This window comes from Marmota flaviventris, chromosome 2 (assembly GCF_047511675.1).
Source record: "Marmota flaviventris isolate mMarFla1 chromosome 2, mMarFla1.hap1, whole genome shotgun sequence".
In the NCBI taxonomy this organism is placed as follows: Eukaryota; Metazoa; Chordata; class Mammalia; order Rodentia; family Sciuridae; genus Marmota; species Marmota flaviventris.
In genome coordinates, this window is record NC_092499.1 from 135348347 (window position 1) to 135361273 (window position 12927).

Consider the following 12927-nt stretch of genomic DNA (forward strand, 5'->3'; position numbering starts at 1 on the left):
ACTCTGGACATTTACATATCCATTCACCTGGGCACTTACTGATTCTAGGACCAGTGAGAGGCTTGGGCATCCGGTGTTGGTCCCTGCTGCTACTTGGTTTGCTGCAGGCAGAGAAACTTGCACAAATCTTGATGTTTACATGTAGCTTGAATGACAAAATGAGAGACTTGAGTGGCTCTAAACACGTGGCTGGGCCCCTTCAAGATTTGCTAAATTATGAAGATATGTGGATTTGAAGGCTACAGAACTAAGTCAAAAACTTCTTAAGGACAGTATTGAATCTCTAGCAGCCTTTCACGGCAGAGGAGATGAATATCTACCCAGTCGTCAGTTGAAATCACTTAAAGGCCTGCCCTAAACACAGAGGTGAACCAGAGGTAGACTGAGTTTTACCAGCACTGAACCTCAACCCTGAGAAGTAGGAGTATCCTATCTACCTACTTGTCTAGCAGAAAAAAGGGGAACATTTCCCTGGTAGAAGATAACAGCATGTGGAACCTTAACAATTCTTTCATACCCATTTTCCAACATACAGTAAAAAATTACTAGACATGGAAAAACATGAAACCATATATACTTAGGTCAAAATGAAACCCCAGATAATAGAAACAGGTTAAGATATAATCCAGATGTTAAAGAGTTTTCATCAAGGACTTTAAAATAACCGATTAGTATATTCAAGGAAAAGGAGAAGGAAAATGGATGAAATAGGTGATGGGAAGAAGACTAAGAATTAACTAAGTCTCCCCAGAGACTTAAAATTTATTCAAATGGATATTCTAGAACTAAAAAAAATTGCAATATTTGAAATTAAGAGGTCAGTGGGTAGATTTAACAGCACATTGGTTCAATATCAATAGCCAAGGATGGTGAGCTAGAAAGCAGATCAATAAAAAGTACTGAAATTGAAGCAGGGAAAACCAAGAAAGGAGGGAAAAATAATTGGTGAGTATAAAAAATGCTGGACACACTCAGCAGGTCAGACACATGTGTAACTGGAGTCCTAGAAGAGGCAGAGAGATAGTGGAGCAGAAGCAGTGTCTTGGAGGGAGAGTTAAGAAGGTGAGTGAACCTCCAAGCAGGATAGATGGATTCTGCTCTTGAAGTAAAGTAATACATACTTTCTACCCTTTTAGTCATTTTCTAGTTTTATCACATTGAACAAGTCACTTGACCTTGATGAGCCTCAGTTTACCCTTCTGTAAAAATAAGGTTTAGATAAAAGATTCTCTGAAAAGATTCCTTAGAAACAGTTACATTCTAAAGAAATACCAGAGTGTCACTGTCATAATTCCAGCTTGACTGACTCTGGGACAGCCTGGGGCAAACTTGAGAGCTGTGTCCCATACTCTCTTCAGTCTCTGTCTACTACCATTCAAGGGGACTTGTAAGAGGTTGTGTGACTCACCTCAGGTCATAGGTCTGCAGTGAAGGCAGGCAGAAGAAAATGATTTAAACCCATCAAGTTTCTGGATGTGTCTAGGCATTGTTTTGTCCTTCCCAGATCCTAGAAGTTGGGAAATGACCAGGGTCAGTGTTCTGGAATCGTGAATCCATTCTGATCCACTCTCAGCCACATACCTTCCCTGGGTCTGCCTTGGTCCTTCCATGTCAGTCCTGCCTGGGGCTGAGTCAGAATTCCACCAGTTCCCAAGGTCTCAGGGCCATTCCCCTATACCAGCCCATGGTTTAGATCTGCATTTTTCCACAGCCCTCTTCTCTGCCCCATTTCTTGATTATGTCCAGTGATAGCAGGCAGGTCACTTTACTGTGTTTACTAGCTTTATATCTTTAGTTAAGCTGAAGGCCTGACATATAGTAAATGCTGAATAAGTGTTTATTGATTGAATGATTGCATGGTGTGCTGAATATCATCCCTTTACCCCTCTAGATCCATTCTCTACCCTTCTTCACTCTGTTCTGGTTCCTGAGAGGCTAACCTGCAGATGACATCAATGGGCTTCCAGGTCCTTTTACTTCTGGATGGGTTTGGCAAATAGCAAATGGAGGTCAGAGGGAGATAGGGGACGATATTTGTTCCCCTGGCTCTTGTTCCTGTGCTGGCTGTGTCCCTCAACAGAAAGTCACCTCCCTTTTCAAGGCAGCCTGCTCCATATGATCCTCCCTTTTCAAGGTGTGTCTTCTTTCCATTCAGTCTTCCTTTTAGGTCAAGAGTAGTGAGAGCTAGCACCAGGGTCCTATTCCATCCTTTACAGTTTCTGCCTTGTTCACACCTATATAATTACTGTCCTTATAAATTAACTCTCCACAAATTATCCTAATTGGAGTGTACCTTTCCTTCCTGCTGGAAAGCAGCAGGCTCTAGTTGATTATGGAGATTTAAAATGGTTGAACTGGACACTGGAGCTGCAGGTGATTAAAACAGGTATGTAGATCAGTTCTTCTAAGAATGTGTGCTATGGCTACCACTAAGGGTGCTCTGATGTGTGGCAATTTGGGGGCAATAAATAGCAGTTTTGGGTACTATTCTTGACTTACGAGAGGCATTCTCCCACTGATAACATGTAAGATCTTATTTTAGACTGCCTATTTAGTGTCTTAAATTGCCTCTTATCATTGTTGTGAATCTGACTCAACATGGGATGTGCCAGAAGAACGTAGGACCAAATATAAAAGGGCAAGAGAAGTACACTGTAATTTTAAGACGTAACTGTGGTGTCCAATTCAGTGTTTACATTTCTCCTCTCGAATGTTTTCCTGCAGGTGATCATAAACAGCACAATCACGCCGAATATGACCTTCACCAAAACGTCACAGAAGTTTGGGCAGTGGGCAGACAGCAGAGCCAACACGGTGTTTGGTTTGGGGTTTTCTTCTGAGCAGCAGCTGACAAAGGTACATGGTCCTTTATACAGCATAATAAGCACCACCGCTCTCATTCAGAAATTGCCTACTGAGGAATGGAGTGGTGCTTTCGGTGAGCAAGAATCCTTTATGGTCTTGCACTTCACCCTTCTGGTATCATAGCACTGCCAATGCAGGTGCCCTTCCCCAAATACCAGGTTCCTTGAAAACAGGAAATCCATCTCTTAACAAGTGCCACTTCAGGGACTGAAGCAGTGAGTACAGTCCTTCCTTCCTCCAGTGTCTGCTTCTGCCTTTTGTGTCTGGCAGGGTTAGTGGGCTTGTCTGCCCAATTCTTGTCTACTAGATTTTCAGGATCCATGTGAGGAAAGAGTTGTCAGCAGGTCCTTACCCCTGGACTCCTGAGGAAGAGACTATGATCCTGCTCCCAGCAGCAGTGCATCTTGATGGAACAAACTTGTTACATCTTTTAAAGGATAGCACAGTTTGTCTTTGACATTCATTGCTGTCAGTGATTCTCTGTTTGGAGCCCTCAGAAAAGGGGAGTAAGATAATGCTTAGTAGGAGTTTCTAGCCTGGAGTCCCCACACCCCTTAAAATGCCATACAGTGCTGTGTATGTGTGTGGGAGGTGCTCCCCCCTCCAAAGAGAGGATTCATAGCTGATTCATTCTCCAAGGATCTAGACACACCTGAGAATGACTAGAAAGGTCTTGCAGAGCAGATCATAGCTGACTGCAGAATAAGGGTAGCTGAGGGAACAAACTGATGGTCTCTGAGCAGCCTTACTCAGCCATTTTAAGGGGGCTGAAAGCTGTTTTAGGAGAATAAATTTCCTTTTGGGATTGTAGAAGAGCCCTGTGTAAGTATTAAGAATGTTTGAGTTGAAAGTAATATTGACTAATTTATATGACATAGGAATTTATTAGAAGAATGTCAGAGTATCTCAAGGAATCCAAGGGAAAGTTGAAAAGCTAGGCCAGCTAGAATTAGGCTGGTTTCCAGAAGCATGGCTGAAGAAGTTTTTTTCATCTAGACTGTTGCCATTAACATCTGGCTGACTATCTGGGCAGGTATTTATTGGGCTCCTGCTCTGCTGACACTGTGCTAGGCACTGAGGGTGCAGAGACATTTTAGGAGGAGCTCCATAAAATTCCAGATTCTTGGGGAATTGCATACTACAACCTCAGCTATTTGAGTTCCTGTGTGTACCATGTTGTGAGATGGAAAAGAGGAGCAAGAGCCCTGAGGGCAGAGAGAATTTATGTAAAGTGGAAGCAAGTGTGATTGATGGTGACTGGCAGGGTGAGCAGCCAGAGCCTCTGTCTGGGTTTTGCATGGTTTTCCCTTCAGTAGAGGTGCCCAGTGGGGAAGGGAATGGTGGGAGCACCCCACTCCCCAGGGCTCTCCCAGCTCCCTCATAGCCAGAGGAAGGGGTTTGGGAACCTCAGACTGCTGGGGAGGTTCCTGGGTCCTGACTGGGCTCATCTTCACACAGGCTCCTGATCTTGTCCAGGACCAGGGGTTCCTTCCTGAAGCTCGGGATGGTTTGAGAGAATCAGTGATAGCTTTCCTGGAATAATTTCTTTAGTATTCAGAGGAGTTGAAGTAGCTAGAAGGATAAAGGGAGAAAGTTTCTATGAAAAGAATCAAAAGCAAAACTCCAGACAAAAACCTAGAACAAGTTGTTGAAGTTCAATTCTTTGTGCCTCAGAGAGCTGAAGAGACCTTGAGCTGTGCCTGCCTCCAAGGGCGGCCACTTCTAAATTTTCTCAGACAGAAGAAAATGTCCTATCATTAAGGAGGAGTATCCTGTCTTCCTGAGTCATTCAGTCTCTGGCAGCACTAGAGTCTCTGCTCTTTGACTGTGACCTGTCATTATTATAAAGACTTCTCAAATAAACTCTTGGATGAATGTTTCCTTTGTCCAAAATATTTCAAATCAACTTTCCCCATTCTCTTTGAAGGGAGCCATTAACCACACACTGATAAATTATCATGAATTGAAGCCGGCAGTCTTGACAAGTAGCAATTAGCTACACTGAAGGAACTTGGGCCTAAAGGGTTCCCAAGGCGTGTGCTGAGGGACATCTGTGGCTGAGTATTCCTGACTTCCCAGAGCTACCACCCACAGACCCTAGGGGAATTGGTGATCAAACACTCCAGGCTAGAGAAAGGAACCAGCGTGTGCATTTTCATTTATGCCTACTTCTCTCTCTGACCTCCAAAATGAAAATAGATACCTTGGTCTTAACAGCTGTCATTATAAGGACCACTTCACAGCCACAGTCCAGAAAATATTTCAGGGAAACTTTCTACTCTTGAGACAGCCTTTACAAAAATAATAGATGCTGTTTATTCCCAGAAATAAACTGGGACTCCTCTGTCCACCCACTGGAAAGACACAATACCTCAGCCCACTAAAGAACATTGAAAAGGAGCTTGCATGTTCAGATAAAAGGAAGAGCTTATGAAAAAAAGACAAAAGGAGAGAGAGAACCAAATATAAGAATGAACCAGTTATTGAAGTTTAGATTCTTTCTGGCATCTGACCTCAAGTTGTCACTGTTCTAAGTTTGGCTTTATCTCATTCATAGAAGGAAACACATTCTTCCATTAAGGAGAGCAGTCCAAGGATGAAGTCATGAGTGCCGCATGGCTTGATTTTTTTTTTGGGGGAGTGGTGCTGGGGATCGAACCCAGGGCTTCGTGCATGTGAGGCAAGCACTCTACCAACTGAGTACTCCCCAACCCAATGAGTGCTTCATGGTTGATCCATCTCAACCCTAATACACATGTGACATTTGCTTTCAACAAATTTCAGTAATTTTATCCATTATTCAAAAATGTCCCCTCTCTTTACTTCCTTAACTCAGTGTAGTTGTAAGAACATTATCCAGTCTCCTTTTTGTCACCTGATTTAGGGTGAATTTTTTGGGGGGAGGGGGTACCAGGGATTTAATCCAGGACGACTTTACCACTGAGCCACATCCCCACACCTTTTTATTTTTTATTTTTGAGACCAAGTCTCACTAAATTGCTTAGGGCCTTACTAAATTGCTGAGGCTTTCCTTGAACTTGGGATCCTCCTGCCTCAGCCTCCCAAGTTGCTGGGATTATAGAAGTGCACAATGATGCCCCACAAAGGTAACTTTTTAAAAATGTGGGATATTAATCATTCTTTTGATATGTTTCAGATAGAATGCTTTTGACTACAAGTAACAGAAAGCAAATTGTAGTGCTTAAATAAAGAGGGTATTCTTCTCATGCAAAAGAGAAGTCCTGAGATAGGTAGTTGCTGACATGACTTCATAGTGTTAGATCTGAGAGTTCTGCATCATATTTTTGTATGTTTGTTCTTCTATTGACCTTTCCTTCTTGGTGATAAGATGGCTACTTAAGCTCTGTACATAACATCTGCTCTCACAGCAAGATTGGGAGAAAGCAGAACCACAATACTTCCCTTGAAAACTTCATGGCTGACTTCTTAGATTCCATTGTCAGCCCTGGATCCCTAACCCCTTCTCCCTCAAATAATAAATACAAGGAAGTAGGTTGCTATGATCATTCTCCAGCACCTATGAAATTTTTACTCCAGACAAATTTGAGATTCTGTTAAGCTAAGAAAAACGAAAAAAAAAAAAGATTATGAATGGCAAATGTATTGTCTGCCATAGGTCTTCAGTGGCCAAGACTAAGAAAAACCATAGACAAAATCGAGCACTATTAGTCTGTCATTTTCCATGATAATGGTGGTGATTATTTTGATCATCTTCTATCTGTGATGAATGAGATAAAGCCAAACTTAGAACTGTAATGTTCTTACAACTACAATTTAAAATTATTACCACAACTTTAAAAACTATATAAAATGATCTTAATAATAAAGACATGAGAATTTGGCAATGTATTTCAGAAACCTTTCTGGTTTGACTTGCCATTGACTTATGGGTTTCATTTACAGGAATGCTTTTGAAAGAAATAATGGCAATGGAGTACAAAGATTTAGCTACAAGGATTTTCCTTGCATCATCATTTTGAAGAACAACCAAAGAATGGAAAAAAGGGGAGAAAGAATCTAAATAACCAGCAGTAGGAAATTAGTTAAATAACCCGTGCATCCCTCAGCATAATATTGTGCAGCAATTAAGATAATATGGTAGAGGGGCTGGGGATGTGGCTCAAGCGGTAGCGCGCTGGCCTGGCATGCGTGCGGCCTGGGTTCTATCCTCAGCACCATATACAAACAAAGATGTTGTGTCTGCCAATAACTAAAAAATAAATATTAAAAAATTCTCTCTCTCTCTCTCAAAAAAAAGAGTGGAAATGCACATCATTTAAAAAAAAAGATAATGTGGTAGAAAATCATAATTGCATGGAAGTATTACTGTCATATTGTTAATTTCAGAAGAGGCTATAAAATGAGATGTACAACATCATTTCAGTTTTTAAAAGAAATATTTGTATGTATGTGATGGATGCATATATACATATAGAAAATATCAGAAGTTTGTATGGTTAGTGCTTATTTCCAGGTGATAGGACGATAGTTTTTAAAAATATTTAATTCTAAATATACTTTCCAAATTTTCAAGCATATATGCTTTTATTCAATAATGGGAAAATATTAGAAAACTGTAGACTTCATGAAAATTTTTCACCAAAGGATAATCATTTGGCACCTCTCTTAAGTGGTAAAGTCTCTGAAGGGGACTATTCTTCCATCAACACCCAGAGCTCTCTGGATTGCTTCCAATTTTTCATTATTGTAGGCAAAGCTAGAATTATGATCATTGTGTTGAAGGCTTCCCCCCCCCCAATTTTCTCAAGTATTTTTGCAGAATAGTTTCCCAGAAGCTTTATCACTGAGTCAGTAGGTATGAACTTTTTTTTTCACTCATGATACATATTTTCAAATTGCTTCTCAATGGGGCTGTACCAAAACACAATGCTACCAGAAAGATCTTGCCAGCACTGAGGTTGATAATTATATTTAGTGTTTGCTCATTTAGCAGGCAAAGAATTGTTCCTTATTATTTTGATTTGCATTTCCAGCAAGGCTGAACAGTCTTCTCTCTATGTTGTTTAGTTATTCTACTTTTTGTTCATGAATTTTGCCATTTATCTATCGGAATTTTCATATTTTCCTTTTCATCTTGTACAAATTCTTTCTGCACTAAAAATAATAACCCTTTTTTCTGTTGTCCTAGCTTAGCTATAGACCATTTCCCCGACTGCTGTTTTCCTTCTTCTTTGGTTTTTTTCCCTTTTATGTTTAAATTGTTATACAGTCAAGCCTGTCACTTTTGTGATTTTCTTTGATTTCTTCCAAGTTTGGAAAATTACCTTCCCACCCTTCAAGTAGAAGTTCAATAAGCATTCAATGTTGTTTGTATCTAGATTTTTTAGTGTTTAACTTTTTTTTCACACTTACCCATTATAACTGATTAGTGATTTAACATGCTGCTGGTTTGTGGTAAGGATTTAAATTCTTTGCCCTACAGTTTTCTAAAGTTATCTTAATTATAATTATAATTATAATTATCTTAATTATAATTATTAATTATAATTGGGATGCACAGACCTGAACCCAGGGCTCATTCATTCACTGAGCAATCTCATTTGTGCCTGCTTTCTGCCAGGTGTGGAGGAGGGTGCAAAAATGAAGAGGTAGGGACTCCGCCATCATGGAGTGCATGACATGAAGTTTTTCCTGAAGGAAGTTCCTTCCTGAAGAGGAAGGAGGCTTTGTCCATCCCTGCTGAGCTTTACATGTTTCAAGCAAATGATAATGTGATTTTCCTCTGACAGCTTTGGAAAGGTTAAATATGAAGCCCCATGGCTGTGGCTTTATTAACGGGGCCTGCAGCAGCAACTCTGGGCCAAAACCAAAAGGCTGACCTTTTCTGCTTAGACCAGGGTGCTGAGTTCACCAGCATCTGTTATCTGTCAAGATCTCCTTGAAGCATACTACTGTTGTGGGCATTGTGAAGATACTCAGAGGACAGCCTATGCTCACAAATAGATGAGTCCTAAGCAAGACCCTCAGAATTGTCTTTAGCCTTACAACCTGCAACTTTCTGTTTCTCTTAGGAACTACATTTAGTTCTCCTTGCTTTGTAATATCAGGATTATCTATTAGAAACTGTTCTCTGTTCAAACATCACATTTGCTAATGAAAATCAGTCACCTTGTCAGTGATTGTGAGCCAGTGATTACTTTGATAGCTCTAGGATTTTAAGATTTTTTTTATATGGAAATGTTAAAACATTTTAAAAAGTAGAGAGCACAGATTAATGAACACTACACATATCACCTAGATTTAACACTTATTAGCATCTTGCCACACTTCCTTATCTCTTTTATTAGTGTACTTTATTTTTTTATTTATTGGTTCTTTTTAGTTCTACATGACAGTAAAATCCATTTTGACATAATTAAAAAGCATGGAATATATCTTGTTAATTCAATCCCCAGTCCATCTCCTTCCCCTCCCTCACCGACCTCCCTTCCTTCTTCTCTATTGATCTTTCTGCCATTTACCGGTAGTTATTTTATTTTAATTTATTTCTTGTTGATGTACACATGATGAGATTCACTGTGGTATATTCACATATGTATATAGGAAAGTTATTAGTGTACTTTAAACAAATTACATGATGATTAAGGTTATAATCATAGGCTGTATTTGACTGTTTTGTGTCTTTTTCTAAAAAATCTAAGAATAGTTTCCCCAAGGTTTTGGGCATTTTTCTTTTCTGTGGCATTAACTTCTGAGAGTTCTTGGATCTTTTCAATAGGGTTCATTAAGTTTGTCATGGATCCCATCTGTAATGTAGTTATGTTTCTCTTGATGCTTTTGTATTAGTTACTATAAACCTACGGGCTTTGTTTGTTTGTTTGTTTATCATCATCAAACTAGCTTCAGTAGCTTTGAAACTGGTTCAGATCTGACGTGGGCCAATAGTATTTACTAGAAAAATTTCTTATATTCATATATTTTAAACCTCAAATAAAATTATCTTGAGTTTATATAGAATTTATTGGCTTAAAAAGGATACAGAATAATAAAAATGGGTTTTGAATAACAGCCAAGAATAACATTAATAAAAACCTTAATAACTATTTTTGGTATTCAGTTTGCAGATAAGTTCCAGGAGGTAAAAGAAGCTGCCAAATTAGCCAAAGACAAATCCCAGGAGAAAATCGAGACTTCGAGTAATCATTCCCAAGTAAGTCATTTATCCATGAAACAAATCTGAATGTGATTGGTGATCAAGATTCCTCGTTCCTTGGTGCTCTTGGCAAGAAATGAATTTTAGCAGCAGGGTTTTGAAGGCTGTTCACAATAAGGGGTATGTGACATGTTTTTATGAGACTTAAATTTCAACCATAATACTATAGTTTTGACAGAAAATGGTTGATGAGATTGGAATTAACGCATGTCCCTAGACCTTGAGAAACAGGTGGTGGTCATTCTGTGTTTAAATGTTGGCAGCAAAGCAGCATGTTTTCTTGCTGTGTTGGGAGGTGAGGTCTGTATATAGGATTCTCATTGGTGGATGCAGGCACCTAGTTACCCATCAGAGAGAAAACTTGATACCAGAGAGCCCTCTGTCTTAGTCCTGTAGATAGGAGTCAGGTAGGAGATGGTATTCCCACAGCTCTGTCTTAGCCAGAGAAGAACTGGCTTTTTCAGGAATTGAGGGTGTCTGTCTGCTATAAAGTATGATGAGTGGCTAAGGATCTACTTTAACCTAAAGTAAAAATACCAGCATTGCTGGTGTCTACACTGATACATGTGGTGGTGATGGAAGGCTTGACAGAGAGATTTCAGGATCAAGGGGTTGGAGTCAGGAATCAGCATGCTGTATTAGCAGCAGTCAGGAGTCTGCCTAGCTGGGCTGAGGTGTGCTGTAGGATGTGTGGGGACGTTCTTGGAGATACTGTGAAAAGACCCAGACTTCTTCATTAGTGGGTAGTTTATTATTTTTTAGCTCCTTGTTTATTACTGGGTAGTTGGTGGACATTGGAGGTTCTATGACTGTTGATCTGGAATTGACCTGAGGGTTGTATGCAGGTGGAAAGGCAGTTGGGAGTGGCTCAGGGCAGAAAGATTTTTGAGGAAGCTATAGAGGGGAAGGTGGCTGGACCCTGGTAGCCTCTGGCAAATGACGAAGAAATGGATGTCAGGGACAGCTCCCAGGAAGAGAGCCAAGAGACCCATGCATGTGAAGTGGTCATGCTCAACACTGCAGACTTTACCATCAGTCTCACAGAAGCAATAGCTGAAGCCTGGGTGCACCAGGAAGCAGGGAGGAGAGGAGTGCAAAAGCCCAGCCCTGGAAAGTGAGCCCAGTTACAGAAAAAGAGCCAGTGAAAAGGCAAGGGAGGAAGGAACTCTAGCATCATGGAACCTAAGGCAGTGCTTTCACAGCATTCAGAGCTAACAGAGGAGGGGAGAGGAGGCTGAGAGGGACCCTGGTCTTGTCAGGAGACTTGGTGACTTGGAGTGTTTCACGGATAGGACCTAGTTCTGTCTGGAGTTACATTCCCAACACCTTGTCCTGGGCTCACCATATTAAAGATGCCCCATATGGATTTATGGAAATGAAGTGTATTAGGCTTCAGATAGATGGGAACTTTCTAAATAATCTATAATCTCTATGCTGTTTATTTAGTATTAACACTGTTAATTTAGTTTTATTAATTATTAAGTAATCTCTGAGGATCTATAAAATTGTGTGTAAATTTTATAGAAATTGTCCATGGTATAGAGATTCTAATAAAATGTCTTTTTTCTGAATACAGACTTTATAGTGATATCTTTAAACTTAAAATCTGAATTTCTCTATATGTCTTTGTTTTAAAATTTGTCCCCCCAAAAGTATTTTAAAAGTTGGAAAAACCAAGTATACCCAATGTTTGTCTATATATATATATATACACACACACAACACATACATTAATTATATTGGAATGAAATTTTGTCTCTAAGATTTGGTTTTTATTTATTGTTCCTGATATTTCCCCAGAAATCGAGATCATTGTGCATTTTTCTTATTTTTATTCAAAATCAGTTACTTGTTTTCCTGAATCTCTTTGACCAAGATTTCCAAGTAGTTGAAGATTTAAACGACCTAATTTCAAAAACACTAAAAATGAGTTTTGTGACTATAAAAATGATACATATGTATTGTAGAATTAAAACATATACTACAAAAAAAGGAATAAAAATCATCTGCTTTCTTACCACTTAAAGATGCCTTTTTGTAGTATGTTGGTTTGTATCTTTTTTTTAAATATAGCTTTTGAGTAAATTTTTCTATTACGCTTTATAACCTTTATTTATTTATTTTTTTTTTTGAGAGAGAGAGAGAGAATTTTTTAATGTTTATTTAGTTTTCGGCGGACACAACATCTTTGTTTGTATGTGGTGCTGAGGATCGAACCCGGGCCACACGCACGCCAGGCGAACGCGCTACTGCTTGAGCCACATCCCCAGCCCACGCTTTATAACCTTTATTAAATTTTTTTATGTCATAATAATTTCTTTGTATTTTCAAGTATTCCCTTTCAAATCTGTTTGTCAGGATTTGTACCATTAGCCTCTTGTGATTTGGGACATCCATGTTGTTTCTCATTTTTCATTATTATAAATAATACTATGATGAGTGTTCTTGCCTCATCTTTGTGCATTTGACAGTTTCTGCAGAATAAATCCTTGAGATGGAGCATGAGTTGAGGTCCTAGGCATTCTTAAAGCTTTTGATGCACACAGTTACACTTGGCCTTCAAAAGTGTGCAGTTCTAGCTCCTACTTCCCCCAAATGAGGCTTTTTCTTCTCATATCCTTGCCAAGAAAGCTTTGTTGATTTGATTTTAAAAAATGTACTTCATTGCCTTTTTCTTCTCTTGTATTTCTTTTCTACTGACATTAGATATTGTTTATGTTTATTAAATGTATACATTTCTTCTTTTGTAAATATCAATAGTCTTTTTCCTTCTTAAAATAAATTGAGGAGACATTTCTCTTATATTGTATTGATTCCTAAGGGGTTTACATATTTTTTTAACATGGAAACTTTTCACATGTAGAAAT

General features: G+C 39.2%; 1 protein-coding gene across 4 annotated transcripts in view; it reads left to right on the forward strand.

Moving 5' to 3' along the window:
* Positions 1-12927, forward strand: part of Homer2 (homer scaffold protein 2) — an 88287-nt gene that overhangs the window by 65435 nt on the left and 9925 nt on the right. For all 4 annotated transcript variants that reach the window (XM_027921736.3, XM_027921742.2, XM_027921750.3 and 1 more), the window contains exons 3-4: positions 2725-2856; positions 9965-10057. In XM_027921736.3, the coding sequence (XP_027777537.1) occupies positions 2725-2856; positions 9965-10057 (225 nt within the window). The remainder of the gene's footprint in view (positions 1-2724; positions 2857-9964; positions 10058-12927) is intronic.